General features: G+C 40.2%; 2 protein-coding genes across 6 annotated transcripts in view; both read left to right on the top strand.

Moving 5' to 3' along the window:
* The window catches only part of LOC109039235 (WD repeat-containing protein 55 homolog), a 180,370-nt gene that overhangs the window by 124,797 nt on the left and 36,944 nt on the right, over positions 1 to 18,629 (top strand). The window lies entirely within an intron of this gene.
* Positions 1 to 18,629, top strand: part of ec (ubiquitin specific peptidase echinus) — a 393,787-nt gene that overhangs the window by 369,648 nt on the left and 5,510 nt on the right. For 3 of the 5 annotated variants that reach the window (XM_072304091.1, XM_019054636.2, XM_019054637.2), the window contains 7 exons: positions 11,394 to 11,522; positions 12,839 to 13,156; positions 13,821 to 14,132; positions 15,097 to 15,335; positions 16,077 to 16,239; positions 16,713 to 16,791; positions 17,731 to 17,967. In XM_072304091.1, the coding sequence (XP_072160192.1) occupies positions 11,394 to 11,522; positions 12,839 to 13,156; positions 13,821 to 14,132; positions 15,097 to 15,335; positions 16,077 to 16,239; positions 16,713 to 16,791; positions 17,731 to 17,967 (1,477 nt within the window). The other 2 variants (XM_019054638.2, XM_072304092.1) reach the window with 2 other exon arrangements.

Here is an 18,629-nt window from a genome sequence, read left to right as displayed (position 1 = left end):
AACTTTACTTCCCCTTTTTTTTGTGATTAAGTCTCATTGTATTTCTAATGTTAACATATTAACGTCTATATGCTAATACGAGCTTTCGTTGGTTAATGGAAGTAAATAATTCGAGATCCAGTCAACATTGAACGTGAAGAAATAACAATAATTCCGGAATATTCCGAGTCGAAGGAAACTGTGAATAAATCTGAGGTGATTCTGGGTACATATAGATGATGGTGCACTACCCGCTCAATTTCCTCGCAGAAATGCCCCCTGGTCAAGCGAGACTCGTGCTACGGCGCACAGTGGATCGAGTCAATTAGAGAGGTCGGCCATTAAATTGTTGACTAAAACTGCAAATTTGGATGTTAATCTCGCCACATTTTAATCTTTAGGGGGTGCTTCGAGAAGAGAACTTCACGAGAAAACCAATGGAACCACTGTCAGAACTTTAAAGTTTTGTATATACGGAGTTAAAAGCTTTTAAAGTTTCCAAATTTCGTCCGACCTCTCCTATTGACTCGATCCGTTGTGCGGCGGAGGAAGTGAAGCGAAATCGTGCCCGAGTGAAATCACCAATTCGCGGAAAGGATCGCGCCTTAAAATTCCTCCCCCGCACGATCAAGCGGGCGGAGCCCCCACGCCCCCTCCCCCCCTCCCCCACCTCGCCGAGTAACCACATTTCTGATCGTTTTGGAATCGGGAAAATCAGATAAATCAGATAAAATCGACGCTACAGGATACTTCATTCCCCCGACCCTTCCTTCTAAAAGGATACTTTGGATCCTGACAGACAGGGCTCGGATTCCAGAGGAAGAACCCCTCAACCCCCCCCCCCCCCCTCGAGTTGAAAGGTTAACTCAGGTGTGCCCGTGGGGCTAGCCCGAAAATCAGTCATAACTCACCCGTCACCCGACGCCGCACACTGGACTAAATCGATGGAAAACGTCAGACACATCCGGAAACTTTGAAAACTTATATTTTCGAAAATATGACAAAGATGAGTGGTTCTTGTGGATTTTTTGTAGAATTTCCTCCCGGAAACACCCCTTGAAATTGAATTTGTGACGAAATAAACATCAAAAATTGAAATTTTAGCTAAAATATTCATGTCCGATCTCTTCTATTAGCTCGCCCAACTGTGCGCCGGGACAACCCTTCGCTGCGGACGCCGCGCGTTGCCCAACACCACCAGAAAAATATTTTTAGTGTCGGAGTCTAGCATCGAAACATCGCATGAATATCCAGAAGTTGCCTAATTGCTCCTGGCACAACAAACAATTTTCGAGAAGGTTGTGCTTTTTTCACATTCTAATTTTTCAGAAAATTTTACTGAAAATTTGATAGCGTAAAAAGAAACCATTTTTAACTACTTTGAGAGTCTTTTAAGTAGATTGTCGTGCGATGGTTTAGGACTGTGAATGAGTGTTTAATATAAAGAAAACGAAATTAAAGAAAGGAAGAGAGCGAAAAAGAATGTGGAAAAGTAGAAGAAAAAGGAAAATAAGAGAAAAATGTAGAGGAGAAAGAAGAAGAAAAGGGAAGTAGACCCTGGAGATGAAGAGGTAGTAGTAGTAGTAAAATAATTTTATTTTAAAGCGGTGCTTTAGCATCTAAGGCCATTTACACCTCTAAAGAAGGCAGTAATATTAATAAATTTACATGGAAATTAAGGTTACATCAGTAAAAATACAAAAGGGTTGAGGGGAAAGGTTAAATTTTGAGATTAGTGGAGCGTATAAATTCAAAAAGTTTTACAGGATGAGTATTCAGAGGTAAATTTTTAAGAGAGGGTAAGGGGTAGGGAAAAAACGTTTTCGGATCTCTTTATAAAGTGGGCAACTTATAAGAACGTGATCTACCGTTAAGGGGGAATTTGGACAAGAAGTGCAAGCAGGACGGTTTGATTGGGTCATCAAATAGCTATATGGGAAAAAGTGTGACCAATTCTCAGTCTAGTTTGGCCTACTTGTTGAGGTCGAGTCAAATGAAAGTTTTCGGATGAAGGTGAAGTAGGCAATGCAGGGGGGCATTTAGCATTGGTGAAATGCTGCCACTCAGTAACCCAATGGTGGAGAATTTTTCCTTTTATATCTAGAAACAGATCTTTAGAGGTAACCGATCCCTTCGAGAAGGGGCCAATTGAAACTGTATGAAGAAGAAAAAGAAAGAAAGTAAGAAGAGAATATAATAAGAATAAGGAAGAGATGGAGGACTGTCTTTTTCCTTTTTTCGTCATATATTCCTTCTGTTTTCTTTTTTCTCTCCATACATTCTCTCTTCTTCTTCCTCTGATTTTTTCTCCTCCTTCATTCCTCTTCCTCTCAATCCTCATTTTATTCGTTTCTCTTTTTACTCTTTTTTTCCTTCATCATCTTTTGTTTACTTTTCTGTTTGACACATGTTATGATTCCCAAACCGTAGCCTTACATCTCTCTGTATAACTCTGAGTGCAGACAAGACTTGTTTTCTTAATCTCCAGAGGCGTGACGAGCTTTGCGATATATCGATTGATCTGTCATTTAAACTTACGAAAAAGGATCGATAAACAGGTAGTTCGCAACTAACACTTTAATAATCGATTCTTTACCGCAGCTTCGAAGCGGGAGATATCGATAATCGATCATTAACGCCTCGCCACTGAATGTCACCCAATTAAATCCAACGTTTCTATCTTTATCCTCCAAAACAAAGATTATATCGGGGTAATTTGGCAACATTCGAACGCTCATACGGCGTTCTTCCTTAACACGGCAGTGATGTATTTTATTTCAACACATTTCCCTCTCGAAGCTCAACCCTTCGGACGATTCGAAATTCCTGAGCTGGGGGTCATCTTACTTCCCGATGACTCAACCGTGGCTTTTGTTTTCGGGCACGCTTCTCATTGTTTTCGATTTTATTAGTCGGCCTTTCAACCGAGATTAGGTTCTAATCGTTGAGGGTTAAACGTAAAGAGATTTGTCATTGTTCTTTAATGCCTTGTTTTCGTGTAATGCTCCCAAATGCTCGTGTCCTGATTGACATGATAATCAAGATGGCTGGACGTTTGAGGAATTCGATTTGTGGCTTTTCGACTTGTGCGGGAACGTGCCTTATTAGTCGCCGGCCGTTAGGCAGGCGGTCGATAATGGATTGACAAACCTACCGCACGGTAAATCGCTAGATTGTGACATCTGGAACTTGGAAATTTCAAACCCATCGTTACTGAGAATAACGAGTTTAAAAGAATTTTTGTAAGATTTGGATGAGCATTGACATAGTGGAAGTCATCAACCATCCTTGAAGCAGCTTACAATCTCACGGTATTCAAAAGTAATTGATTATCAATTGATAGGCGAACAACATTGTTAAAATTACTTCATAAGATTTTTAAGGTGATGATAGAAACCAAGGGTGTCACTGTCGCGGTGGTGACGTCATAAATCGAAGTTTTCAATGTTTGATACCTCGGTCAATATTAAACGCAGAGAGACGATCTTATCTTAGAGAGCTTATTTTTTTCAAGAATCAAGCATCAAAACACAAATTTATGACTAAAGGAATCTCTATGGCTGAGGAAGAAAGCCGTATGAACATTCAAGAGTCACCAAATTTCCCTTGAAAAAACGTGTATTTTTGACGGCATCCGGCCGTGCACATTTTTCTTTGAAATTTTCAGATATTTTAGATTAAATTGCGTACAAAATTGTCTGACAATTTTGGAAAAAAATGATTTTCAATTTTTCCATTTAATTCGGTTTTTATCGAGGGAAACTCGGCAATGTCTGAAGGCTCATACGGCGTTTTTCCTCAGCACGGCAGTATGCTCCTCAGTCGGCAGTCCACAAAAACATCACACTCAGCTCTCTTTCGAGAAAAGAAATCGGTTTAATAGTTTCTGTCCGAAATACATTTCTGTGTCGTGAATTCCTCCGTGGCGAAGAAAAAATCAAAAATCCGCCTCGCCATGCGGTGAGAAATTCGTCCGCTTCCTTGCCTGACGTTCGAGAGTTCGAGGAGAATTTGACGTGTGTGATTAGTGCAAGTGGACATGCGTGCGTTGTCAGATCTCGAAAAAAATTAAATTCGCATCGTGCGTATGGGAGGACTTTTGATGAACCTTGACAATGTCGGAAACTGTGGGTATCTATTTCAGCATGTCCATCCGAAGACAGCTCTTTCGGAACTCGGATGAGGCCAGAGTGATGGACGCCCTGATGCCGTTTTAGTCAGTTGATGAGGATGAGCTAGGAATTCTGATAGGACGGAAGGAAGGGTCCTCAAATATTGCTTACTTTAACGCTTTATCGCTATTTTTGCATGCGAGTTTGGAAATTGCATAATTCGCAAAATATAGGCATATCCGACTAAAAGAATTGAAACAAAAATTATTTTCACGTAATCATCATCATTATTTGCACAGTGATGACTAACGAGAAAACTTGTTGAGTTTTACTGTTTGCTTATCGGTGATAAGCATATCGGATCGAGCAGTTTACTGAGTAAAGAGCCATGCACAAAGTGGCCCATTTTTGGGCCCTCGAAATTGGGGTCGGAGTGAGGTTTTTTTTCATCCTTAGGGTGACCCTTTACACATACTAAAATTTCAGATTGAGTATACGCACCGTTTCCGAGTTATGGGGGGGCAAAGTCCCCGATTTTCACCCATTTTTGCAGGTGTTTTAATGTCGAACTCCGGCTGTTACGAGGTACCAGATCTAGATATTGAAGCGCGGTTTGCGGTGATTTGTTAAGCTATTCTTGTAGTATTTTTCCACATCTTTCACAAAGCCCCAAATGGTTTTTCGGGAGGGGGGGGGGACTTCATTCATACTATCACGACCGTTAGCGCATCTTACTGACTTTACTTTGATCTCTTCTCTCCACGCCGCGGTCATGATGGTATTTTCTGTTGGAGATTTTTCTTCTTCTTTACATTTTCCCAATTTTAATGTCCTCCCCCCCTTTCCCCTTTTTACCCCCTCCCCCGCAATCCAAACACTTCATCTCAAGTGCTTCTTCCTGTAAGGCAGATATGACGATGTTTTCTGTGAATAATTTTTTCTTATTCATATTTTTCACGTTTCTCTTTCCACTTCTATGTTTGATTTATTCTGTCCTAGGTACATTCTCTTCCGCTTTCTTCCAATTTGTAAGCACTAAAACTTACTTTTTCAACAGCAATTGACGCCTCACCAAAAATGTTTTAGGTAGATGAAAAATAAATAGTAAATAGATTAGATTTATTTACAGCATTCATAATACCGATCGCAAATGAATGGTGTGTGAGCCTCAGTAGAAGTATTTCAGTACCTAAACATAAGTAAAAAATTATTTGCCAGAAACATCGTCATTTCTGCTGCGGAGGGAGCAAAATACTTCAAGTAAAGTGGAGCGGGCCAGGGGGGGGGATAATACAGGGGTAAGGGGGGCCCTTACCCCTGTAAGGGAGAAGTAAGTTGGGTCAAAGTTTATCAATCGTAAAGAAAGAAAAATAATCCCCCACATCTGACCCCGTCATATCTGCCTTACAGGAAGAAGCACTTGAGATGAAGTGTTTGGATTGCGGGGGAGGGGGTAAAAAGGGGAAAAGGGGGGGGAGGACATTAAAATTGGGAAAATGTAAAGAAGAAGAAAAATCTCCAACAGAAAATACCATCATGACCGCGGCGTGGAGAGAAGAGATCAAAGTAAAGTCAGTAAGATGCGCTAACGGTCGTGATAGTATGAATGAAGTCCCCCCCCCCTCCCCGAAAAACCATTTGGGGCTTTGTGAAAGATGTGGAAAAATACTACAAGAATAGCTTAACAAATCACCGCAAACCGCGCTTCAATATCTAGATCTGGTACCTCGTAACAGCCGGAGTTCGACATTAAAACACCTGCAAAAATGGGTGAAAATCGGGGACTTTGCCCCCCCCATAACTCGGAAACGGTGCGTATACTCAATCTGAAATTTTAGTATGTGTAAAGGGTCACCCTAAGGATGAAAAAAAACCTCACTCCGACCCCAATTTCGAGGGCCCAAAAATGGGCCGTTTTTGGCCCTTTTTGTGCATGGCTCTTTGTCCATCTAAGTCTTGTCTACCAACAAATGAGATTCTTCAACATGCCGCTCTTTAGCGAAAAAAGCGTCAATCTTCGATGTAAGCTTTCCAGAATGCACAGCCTATACTTGTGAAGGGTCTTTAGCAGTTCTCCTATTTCCCGGACCTACTTCCGAATTCCGGAACTTCTGAGATGTTCCTGAATTTTCCCCGGAACTTTTGGAATTTTGGAACTTTGGAAAGAAGTTGCTTGATTGGGTTCCTCCTGGGAGGAGACGAAGGGGACGCCCAGTGAAAGGGTGGCGACAGGGGGTTTTAGAAGAAATGAGGGTTTGTCAACTCCCTGAAGGGCTTTGGGAGGATAGAGGACTTTGGCGGCTGGGGGTCGCAGAGCGCCAAAGAGCGCTATAAAAGCGGCTTTATACATACATACTTTTGGAATTCCCGAAATGCTCCGAATCCTTTGCGTTTTCCGGAACTTTAAAAAAAGTCCAAGAGGAATTCCGGAACTTTTGACGGTCATGGAGTGGGCGAAATTGGATTAAAAAGGTTCCGAATCCCAGAATTCCTGACGGACATGGAATGGGAGCCCTGGCCTTTAGAAGACTTGGTCTTTGAGCGTGTAGGAAACGCCTCTAACTTTTACCAAAAGCTGCAGAGCTGTATCGCTGTGTTTATCTCCTCTTGTTTGCTTGAAATTGTCGAATCGTCAATATTGCTTCAACCTGAGAACGAGGGCACGAGGCTTCTCTCTGAGTCGGAGTAGCACTTACCGGAACAAGACTTAACGGCCTCTTGCAATTGCAGTTGGACTCCAGAGAGCGTACATGCAAGTAACTTCGCCTCTCAAGCTACCCGACACCTTATTAATGGCATTTTATGGCCAGGATTGCGGGCTGGCCACCATTAACGGAGGTGCATCTTCGTAATGCTTTGACATTTGACTCCGACTGTTTTAACGAGAAGGAACTTGCCTACTGTTTTTGGAAGGTATAGGGACCTTTCGGCGTCTGAGATCAACATGAGATATTGTCATGTATATCGCTATGCCAAAGGAGAAAAGTCGCAAGTAGATTCGAACCTTGCCAATTTCCTTTGGATGAAGTTTACATTTTCTAGAAAACTTGCAAATATATGTAAAAAAAAAAGAAAAGAAAAAAAATCGGTTACCTGAACCTAGTACTTTCGATTTTCCATCAGAACCGAAGTTTGGTCGTTGTTACTGGAGGTTTTTTTTTCATTTCCACGCTCAGGCGCATTCCACTAGCTCACACTGAAAAAAAAAGAATCTTAAATTTGCCTCCAAGAAGTATTTCTCCTTAAATCAAGCAGTTCGCTGGTTAATACAAGCTACTTTTTAGCTTAACCCAAGCATTATTTTTCTTGCATCAAGAAAAAGTCAGCTTAAAGCAAGATAAAAAAATTCCTGGCGGCAAAATCAAGAATCATCAGGCTTGATCCAAGCTGCTTTTTTTCAGTGAGTCTCAGTGTACAAAATAATACGAAACGGAGTTTCTCTCAGTGACATAGCGCGGCAACGTTAGCAGTTGGGTTTCTGCTCCCGGATCGGGAAACCATCAGTGGCGAGGCGCGAACGATCGATTCTCGACGTTGCCCCATTTGAATCTATGGTAAAGAATCGATTATTAGGGCGACCCTGTTTATCGATCCTTTTCCGTATGTTTAAATGGTAGATCGATCGATATATCGCGCTACTGGAGACCATTCTTCCGAACCTCTTCAGCCGGAGGGCGGGGGGCGAAGCGCGGGTGAATTGACAGGAAGAATATAATAGAAGATCAGGTGTCTGAGAAAATTGGCTCTCTCGCCCGGCCGGGCCAGGGAGGGGCGGGGAGGGCGAAAAACTAATTATAATCGTAAGAAGACACACTTCAATCAATCTTCATGTTTCACTTGTTCAAATAATTCCACCCGGCGGTGTTGTCGAAGTCGTCCGAAATGGTCTGCGCCTCTAACGAAGCGTGGATCTCGAACGCCAGAGTTGGCGACTAGCGTCGTCACTGAAATAGTGTAGGTTTTATGAAATTTCAATGAAATATTTCTTTAATGATGGACCACTAGACAAGGTACGAATTTAAGCAATCTGATACATGAGTCCTAACCAGAATCTTACGTAAAATGCGATTCGCACAACGAAAATTACTGAACCCAACTCCTAACTACGATATTAACGTTTTTATTTCGCATTGGATACGAGGAATTTGAACTGCCCGCTCACAAGAAACTCAAAGCTCTACGCGAGTCAAATCGCGCACTACAACGGTTTCAGCAAGCTCCTCAATCGAGCAATGTTCATTTCCCACTATGTGTTGTTCAAACTTTAAGCAATTTGCTATAGCTGAGACAAAGCGTCAACATTGAGGTTGCCAGATTTTTAAATCGCAGATACTGTCATGATAACGTTTAGGGCGCGCTGTGAATCACGTAGAGCATTGAGTTTTCATGAGCGGGTGGTTTGAATTCACACATTAGGAATCATTAAATATCTTCGTAAGGAGTTGATCTCGGCAATTTTTGTTGTGCGCATCGTCTGATACGTGAAATTTTGGCTACAAAACATGTATCAGTATGCTGAAATTCGTACCTTGTCTAGTGGTCCATTCTCACTCGTTTTTGTTCAAATCTTTCGTCCTTCTCGTGGGATTTCACGAAATATTTCACGTGAAAATTAACAATTTTCCGTTCATAGAGTTTAGCAACACTGCTCAGCGACTCGCTTATGTCTATGTCCTGTCGACTATGTAGGGGTTGGAAGGGGGGGGGGGGGGGCTCCACGGTTGGAGTTGATTCTTTTGTGTCCCATCAAGCGAGCCGGAGGCCTCGCGATTCGATTAAACGGAAACAATGCGGATCGTCAATTCGACAGCCTCGACGGTGACTCTTAAAGTCGTGAGAAAAAGGCGTAACTGGGATCCGAGAAGAGCCCTGACGTCCGTAAAGCTCCGTGCTTTCCAGAGCTCACGTGGAAACAGAGTCGTTCCCTTTCGTCCTCGGAGCGGGAAGTCATCGTGCTCCGACGCGGGGCGAAACGAAACGGAAGCTCCTGTGTCCGTCTTCGCCGTACGGGGGATATTCTACAGTGCGAGAGTAAGGACTTGTCGGTAATGGAGATGTTGCATGTGTGAGGAATTTGCGATTTGACTATTGATTCTTATGTAAAAGTTCGCGAGAAACACGATGGTGCCACTGGTTTTCTCTGAAATCATCTCCCAAGCTCAAAAAAAGCTCTCAAGTTGAGGCCAAAATGGAGGGGATATCCCACCCTACCCTGAGAGTCCACCTCTACATCAAGACAAACTCTTAATGCAAAGATAGGGAGCAATTTCATTAGCAGGGTTGCGGTGTTTTCAGTTTTAGAGTCCCCAAATAAAGTGGCAGCCCAAGTGTATTTGCTCCCTATCTTTGCATGGAGAGTTTGTTTTGATGTAGAGGTGGACTCTCAGGGTAGGGTGGGATATCCCCTCCATTTTGGCCTCAACTTGAGAGCTTTTTTTGAGCTTGGGAGTTGATTTCAGAGAAAACCAGTGGCGCCATCGTGTTTCTTGCAAACTTTTACACAAGAATCAACAGTCAAATCGCAAATTCCTCACACATGCATTTTGCATTAGCACTGGTTGTTCAACGTGAAACTCGGATGAAAGCTAGGTGGAAGAAACCAAGGGTGTCATTACTGCAGTGAATGACGTCAGAAACCCGACTTTTCTAAGGGCGATATACCTCGGCTAATATTACGTAAAAAGTTCCTGTTTAGACAGATCTTATTATTTTTAGCTAATCTATAAGAATCAAGCATTGAAACACGATTCTGTGACCAGCGCAATTGACCCATTGTAACAATAAGTCGTCGGTGAAGCACGTCTATACGACTTAGTTTTTGCATAAAACTCATTTTTACGGAAGAACGCTCATTCATGAGCATTCTTGGCCATCTTGGTTTGATATTGGAATCTGAAGATTAGCAGTGACATTTTCCGTTTCCAAAGGTTTTCTGCTCTTTTAGGCCCTCAGAGCTCCATTTTTTGTTGCTCAATAAGAAGAGGAACCTGTAAAATCTGATGAGCAACACTCAACAGTCTCATTTTTCTCTACGTTTCATCTCTCATTAATGAGCCAACATCGAAGGAAGAACAGTCGCGATTTATTGAAGCGGCAATACTCGTATCCAGTCCGAAACGCATGTCGCCAAGTTGCGCGCCATCATAGACTTTAATATATTTCGCCTCCTGTACTGCCGTGCTAAGAAAGAACGACGTATGAACTTTCGAGAGTTGTCAAATTTCCTCCGATGAAACGTTTATTTTTTAGGAAAGTTATCAATATTTGCCCTCGAAATTTTTAGACCATTTAGATCAAATCACGAAGGAAATTCCCTGAAAAATCGGATGAAAAATTTTCATAAATATTCCCAGAAATTCGTGATTTATCATAGGAAATTCGGCAACGCCTAAAGGCTCGTGCGGCGTTTTTCCTTAGCAAGGCAGTGTAACGTCCGTGACTTTTCGACTCGTGTTGGCAACCATGCCTGGACGCAACTTCTAACTTGCCGCGTTCCCTGGCCGTTCGAAGGTTGTGGAAATTTGATAGTGTTTCGGTCTCGGAGAATTATTAAACGCCGCGTACGCAGTCAATAAGTAAATGCATCGACGTTGATTACCGGGGGGGGGGGGGGGGGCTGAGATAAACGAAGCTTCAACAGAACTCCGATCCCTTTCAAGTCTTCGGTCTATATTCAATTAATCCGTCTCACTGACCAAGCAAGATCGAACGGGCTACATCAGGATCCAGCGGGCTGATTATTGCAATTGATAGACAAAGCTGTAGAGAAAGGAGACATAGAGAGTATAAAGCTATCCTATTGGTTGAAATGGGTGGTTCCCATAAATGTGAAAATATGAGAGGGCAATCGAGTGCCCCTTCATTCAAGTGTGCATGCAATTTGAGCAACTCGGGAGTTAATATAATTGCATCACGCAATACTGTTTCTCAGCGCATCTGAGCGGGCTGATTGTTGAAATTGATGGACGAAGCTATAGACAAAGAAGACATAAGGAGTATGGAATGATCCTACCGGTTGAAATAGGTGGCTAATATAGACTAAGGGCGAAAATGATGGACTAACTATCGGGTCTCTCATGGATTGTCGTTAGTTAGTCTATTACCTACGTCCTTTGTCCATTGCAACCACCCGCTTTCATCATGAGGATCCATCCACATCTCTTTTGTCTTATTTGTCTACAACTTTGTCTATCAACTTCAATAACCGGCCCTCTGGGTGGATTTTTCCTCTAAAATTGAGCATGAACTTGAGTATTTTTCTGTAATCTTATTCTAATCAATTGTGTGGTTTTCATGTTACAGATGGTACACTATGTATCTGCCTCAGCTCTGACAGCCCAAGCAAAACAAACAGCCATGCCTTCCCATCCAGATCTTTTTGGCCAGCTCTTAAAGAAAGCTGGCGGCATGGGAGACATCAGAGACTGTCCGGTAAGTGTATTGACCGCCTTTTGTGTCAGCATCTTAATTTTTGCTAAAATTTTCCTCACCCAACAACTTCTCAATTCACTTTTCTTTTTTTTCAATTTGGAACAAGACTCTTAAGTTTTCAAGATAGTGTTCCTCAATGGTGGTATTCTGAAATAACGTCTGGTAATAAGGGGAGAGGGGTGCGTGACAGGGGCAGAGATGCAAATCTTCATGAAACTTTTTAGACTGAAATTTTGCGGAACTTTATAAAACCAAATTTCGTGGAATTTCATGAAATTTTTTTTTAAAACTTCTGCGATGGACTCAGTTTGTCACGAAACGCACGAGAACAGTAAAATCTTACCCTTGAAATTTTGGATAAAGAATGAGACAATAGGTATCATGAGTCAAATAATTTTGAAGTTTCTTAAAAAATTCTCGGATGATTGTTGCGGGTTGCATACGTAGCCCCTGAACAAACGTTGAAGTTGCATGGATAATGAAAAAGCACTTTTCAGCTAAATGAAATTTTATTCCTTGTAATTTCATTTTTTCACGAAAACGTACATTTGAGTACTAGGATTGTGGAATTTTGTCTAACTAGCCTTAACCATGAATTCAGCGACGCCGAAAATACCAGAATACTGAATTATATGATAGTACGATCATTTCCTGATATTTGTCCAAAATTTTGCGCTCCCAGACCCTAGTGCGGTGAGAATTTACAACCGTGAGTACTACGTTTACTACGCATGAGTGATCGTGAGTAAGATGGCGGAGCTCCCGAATTGCGCAGCCAATGGCAGCGCTTCATTGCTTTCATTCATAAAAAAATGTAGGCCATTCATTGTTTTGATTTTGAGTTATCGATATGATCCTAGGTTATGTTTTCGGTATTTGAGGAGGCGAGAACTAATGAGTTCAATCATGTCTAAATTTCTGTCAACCTTTATCTCCTCACACTTTTGCATTTTTATTGTTCGTTTCATACGCCCTGATAATTTTTTATCACATCATTAATTTAATCACCATTATGTGTGTATTGACACCTAGCCGGCCGTGCAGTCTTTGGAGTAGGTCGAATTTCTATCAATCACCTGTTTTTTGTTTGTGATTTCACGTATTTTCTTCTTACTAAAGTTTCGTTTCAATCGCTATTGTTTCTTCAACATCTTGAAGAGGCTTGTCTTTGCTCGGTATTAACCAGGTTTGTCCCCCTGCATCAATTACGCACACAAGTACATTGGTCCTTCTCAATTTTTTAATTATTTATCTTCCCTCAATTCTTGTTCACCGACAGTGAACTAAATTGTTTCTTTCTGTCATGTTCTTTACAGAGTGCATGTGGTGCCAAAATCCAGATTCAGCGGACGCTCATGAACAAACCAGAAATTGTGTCCGTTGGAGTTGTTTGGGATTCAGACCGACCCTCTTTAGAACATATCATGGCAGTTTTAGGAACTCTCCGTACGTCTTTGCGGCTGTCGGATGTTTTCAATGGCTGTGATGCACCTGGCAGTCCACAGCATGAACTCGTTGGAGTTGTTACGTACTATGGAAAGCACTATTCAACTTTCTTCTTCCACACAAAATTGCGAGTCTGGATATATTTTGATGATGCAACTGTACGCGAGGTTGGCCCTCGATGGGAGCAGGTGAGTCCAAAATCAATTTTTGCACTATTAATGGAACATTGTGGAATCATTCCTAGTTCCAATGACCGATTTTCTTATTATCTTTAAAGGCGAATCTGCCATCACTCTAATAAGTATTCTCTGGTTCCTACTTAACAAATCAATTCATAGTGACTACCTGCAGTGCGAATTATTTTTATTTTGAATGAGATGTCATGCAACCAGAAAAATTGGAATGCTCATCCTTATCTTGATAGTGAAAAGAGGAAACCCTGCATTTCTATCTACGGTGTTGCAAAATTTCCGTTGCATTTCAATCTACTCCATGGAGGAAAACCATCCTTTTAATGTACCAGATTCTTCGCATTTCAAAAATGTTCCTTAAAAAGTCCTCTGTAATTATTTCTTACTTGCCTGGTTTTTTACCTAATACAATTGCGCGGATTACTCTCCCTGTTCAAATGTACCGTATTGCAGGTGGTCTGGAGTTTACCGAACCGAGATTTCTGAGTCCAGCCATTGATATTTTCCTCCCTCTACTTAAAGTAGTTAATTTCAATTTCTAGTTCAACGGTACTTTGGAAAATAATGCACTTATAAATTAAATCTAAAATGCATCAATTTTCGAACATTAACTCAGTTTCTGATCTTGTGTATCTAAAACGAATTTAAATTCTTTTTGCAGGTTGTCGAGAAGTGCAGAAGAGGGAGGTATCAGCCACTCTTACTTCTCTTCGCTGTACCGGAAGGTACTCCATTAGACACGACAAATGCTCCCAAAACCATTACCAGAGCACAAAATAAACCAATGAACGGTTTCATGCGCAGTTCATTGTGCAAACCACTCCAGCCTGGAATGGTTCCCAATTTAAATTCGCCAACAATCATTGGTGGAAGAAGATCTCTCACTCCAAGCCCAGAGAAACCGAATGGAATGAACGGCATGAATCAGAGAAGAGCTGTTACTCCCAACCCAGATCAAACACAAGACAAGCCTGTAAGTACCTATCTTCTCCCTAAGAATTTTCTAAGTAGTGAAAATTCCGTTGAGAATCTGAAATATCGGCCCTGTTTGATTTCAGGCAATGAATGGAATTAAATGATAAAGATGTTTATAATCATGAGATCTTTTGAAGCAGTGTTAATTGTTTATCAATCATTAGAGCATGCTGCACAATGAGAGGATTTGATTGCGTAATGTAGTTCTATTTTTACATGCTCTTAGTGTGAGAATCCCCATTATTTTCTATATACCCATTACCACCTTGTCCAAATAACTGAATACTTAGCCACAAAGCACAACTTGCAGTGTGTATACTGAAAAATGTAAAATATTCAGCTTTTTAAATAGGTTCTCATAAGTTGCAAGGAAATGTTACTGAAACCAAATTATAAACTAAGAACATAGTAAGATTTTATAAGCAGGAACATAAAGCACTCATATCAGTGTAGCAGAGACGTACTCTAACTTGAGAGTACGCCTCTGTTAGGAGCACCTTGGACATACGTGAGAGATCGCGTATTTCCGAGGTGATCGCAGGTAGGTGCTTTGGTTGGCGCGTGCCGCGCCAGGGTTACATCTTTTGGGCATTGCTATATAGCGGCGGCCAAGCGGCCAGCGAGGGGTCAGTGTTGCATACATGCGTACTTGCCGGTGATCGCCACCTTAGTGCTTTCTAGTCTCATCGCGAGTTGGGCTATTTCCCCATCCCTTACGCCTTTACAATCAGTATCAGATGTTATTGCTGGTAATGCTGTTTCTGCTCCATTGCAAATTGAATTCATCTTCAAATTACTGAGGGCAAGCAATAATCTCTTTTTACTCCAAGCTGTGCTGTTGTAGTAATTTTTAGTATTACCAATCTTGGACTACCGCAACAGGAAAAAGTAATTTCCAAAGGTAATCACTTGACTTTTAATATTCACATTTTTATAAGACCTCTGGTTTGTTTCGTTCACAGAAAATCATGAATGATTATCAGAACTTGTCTCTCATCCAAGTTTCAATCAACAAGCCCCCAGACAGTCCTACAAGATGTAGTTTAAACAGTTACGGAATGCAGTCTCCAGCTCACAAAAGGAACGAGATAGTGCGCAGAGACTCAGGAAATTGGAGTGGGGACCGAAACAGCGCGTCTTCCTCCTCCTCAACTTCATTGGAAAATCCTTATTTGTACATCGTCAATAAAATGCAGCTCCGGTAAGTGTCATCAAAAATGTCAGATATTCATCACAACCGTTCTTTGTATGTCCAGTACTGATGCATACTGAAACTTTAAGTTCGGTGTTCTCCATGAGTGCAAGGTATGAAATAAAAGATTGTGATGTTTTCAGACTGTCCCTAACAGGAAGTAAAGCACCAGGAAAAATCCGAAAAATTAGGAAATAACAAAGAATTTATGCAGTCTAGAAATATAACGTTAGGGTTGGGCTCGCACAAGAACTTAATAATTTAAATTTGTTTTGAAAACGCATTTGCTTGTTGTTTTGCCGGTATAAGGTATAAGGAAAAACAACGTGCAAGTGAGTTTTCATAACGAATTTAAAGTCTGGAAACAATTCAGAGACTGAGAAAAATCAGACTATTTGTCTCTTTCCAAGGGTCTTTTTAGATATCACCACTTTTAACGTATTTACCACAGACATTTGAGAATATTTTGATCAAACATCTTATGTCCATATCAGCGTTGCTAAGATTATGCTCCTTCTTGATTATTTAGCATGGGTACAGAGAATCATTGGTTCTGTTCTGTGTTTTGCCTCCAAACTCCGAGATATTATCAGTATCTTGGCAAGGTGAGGTGTTGTATATTAATTCACAACACCTCAGTTTCTAATCATTACTTACAATACAAAATGGTGTTGTTCAATTGGAAATCTATTTAATTATATTTCCTGAAATTCTTCATTGTTAACATCTGATAATTTTTCTCTTTTTCAGAGGCTCGAATGGTGTGCCAAGAAGTCCTACAAGTATAAAACCAGGAGAGCTATCAAGCTCCAGCACTGGAAGCGGCGGAGTTTGTGATCCTGGTTACGACTCGTACTCTCTCTCTTCAACTGATAGTCTTCCTCTGCAACAAAGTCTCAAGCACAATTTACAGGTAATTTTTTTTTTACCTCTTTTCAGTTTTATTTATGTTTATCGATGTGCTTTAACCGTAAATTTTAAATTTACCGATAATGAATGCAGCCGTGCGTTTCCTTAATTTTTCTCATCAAAAATGCTTTATAAAAAGTGGATTGCCATTAAAAAATCAGAAAAAAATATTCCCCCGATTATGACAGAGTTGCTTTGTTTAATTTATTAGTTATCTGAGCACCTGTAAATGTATATCAACTCGGAATTTTCTGGCAGTGAGCTTTTGCAAAATTCTGTTTTCCATCAAGATTTTATCCTCACTTCAGGCACTTCATCAATTTTTAAAAAATTTCTACCAAAATTGAATCTAAAATTTGACAGTTGTCCCGTTTGAATCCATTCATAGCATTCCATGCATTCCATTTGTTGTCTTCTTTTCTATCTTGCTTTGTTTTTCCAAATATTTATTCAAATTTTTTGCCTTTTGTATTTTAGCTTGCACAAATTCCAGAGGGACATCAAACACCTATCAATGGGGTTGGAGCGTATGCAAATGGTCTCCCTAACTCTATAGGTAAAGTTTTGTTTGTTTTTCAAGTTTTAATAACTAATGCCCGTCAGCAGAAATGCACATGGATGAGGAGAGAACTCGTGCCCCTTCCCTTGTAGTTATTGCCTGAAATATTTATTTATTCATTGAATTTACAGTTAAAGAAAGACATACAGGGCCACTAGGGCTCCAAAGTGTATCTAATTGACGTGAAGAATTTATCAACCAAAATATTGGTCTGGATCCCAACAGTAAATCAAATAATTCACTACAAGAATGCTCTACATGAATGTAAAAAATTTAATGCTTTAAAGCTCAACATAATAATGAAAGTCAAGTTTTGGAAAAAATTGTATTATGAAAAGCAAACCAACCAGTTTGCAAAAAATGTTCTTCAAATACTGATAAGTATCTCATATGACATGTTTTTAATTTGTGTTTCTTCTTATCACGAGTAAACTGCATCGAAATTGAAACAATTAAAATGCTAATTTCAAATCCCTTACTCTCACTCTCTGTTGCAAATAATCAACAAAATTGTTTGACCAATTACTCAGATATGTCTGTAATTAGAGAAAAAGAAAAACAACTTGATCAGCCAAAGCACATAATAAAATAACAACTTAATTTGGAGAAAGGCTACAAAAAACATTATAAACAAAAAAACCCGGAATGTTTCGAAATAGATTACAATTTCATTATCAACGGGAAACATAAATAAAAATAAGTCATCGATTTGCTGTTGTTTCGAGACTGAGACTGACTACAAGGTGAACAAATTCGGCCCAGTGCAGCAAAATCATAGGCTTCTTGAACCCATCTAATCAAGAATAGGTCTCTACAAAAAGTTGCCTCTACGCAATACTTTTTCTGTGGATAGTCAAAAATCATGTTATTCCTAATTTCTTGCTCTTTAAGATAAATTTCAAAATCAATAATTTTGGACTTATTTCATTTTTCCAGATGACTGTGAGCGACTATGTGCAGAAGCCGATCAACTGCTTGGTCGCTCTGAAGAAGCTCCAGATCTAGAAACTGCATTATCTTTGGCGAATGCTGCCGCTGGAAAAGCGCGCGCTGCCATGGACGCCCCATACAGTAACCCCCAGACTGCAAGTTTTGCCAGAATGAAACATAATTCCTGCATTATGAGAGCACGCAGCCTTCACAGAAAGTTGGAAGAGCCTTTGAATACCAAACGTAAGTCCTATTTTTCAGGTACTTTTATGAATATGTTGGATGGTTGACATCCCGGGGGGGTATTGTGTTGTTGTTTGATTTTTAAATTTCAGCCGACTTGTATGACGAAAAATAATTCTGCAATTCCATGCCTGTTAAGTGCCTTCATTTCCTTCAATCATGCTAATGGTTTCGTTTTTGAGATTTAGGCAGCTATAAATATAAAACAGCATTCTTGAGTCACTACAAACATGCTGCTTTAATTAAAAAGTATCCAAATAAACGAACAATGTTTGTATTTTGTTGCTGCACTTTCTTCATGTTCGATATATTTTGCCCATGTATGATGACTTCATTGTTATATCTTTGTTTTTCCATCTGACTGTGCAGACAGAGCTTAAAGCAAATTTACTCTGTTCACAAATGAATATGAGATTCAAACTTCGTCTTTTTAACAGGAGAGGATGTTATTCACTCTTCAAATGCATCAAATTTACTCATTGAAACACTTTCGGTTCGATAATTATTCTTAAATTCATTTCAAGTACCATCATAAAGGCAAACTTATACAAAATTCTAGTTTACTTTTTAGTGTCATTTAACTGAGTACATGAATGCACAATATAATAGAATAAATTTATTTAATTGTTTTGAAGTTAAAATAGCCTGATTTAAACGTTTGA

This window comes from Bemisia tabaci, chromosome 9 (genome assembly GCF_918797505.1).
Source record: "Bemisia tabaci chromosome 9, PGI_BMITA_v3".
In the NCBI taxonomy this organism is placed as follows: domain Eukaryota; kingdom Metazoa; phylum Arthropoda; class Insecta; order Hemiptera; family Aleyrodidae; genus Bemisia; species Bemisia tabaci.
The sequence above is the reverse complement of the archived record's forward strand: the minus strand, read 5'-3'. Positions and strand labels throughout refer to the sequence as shown.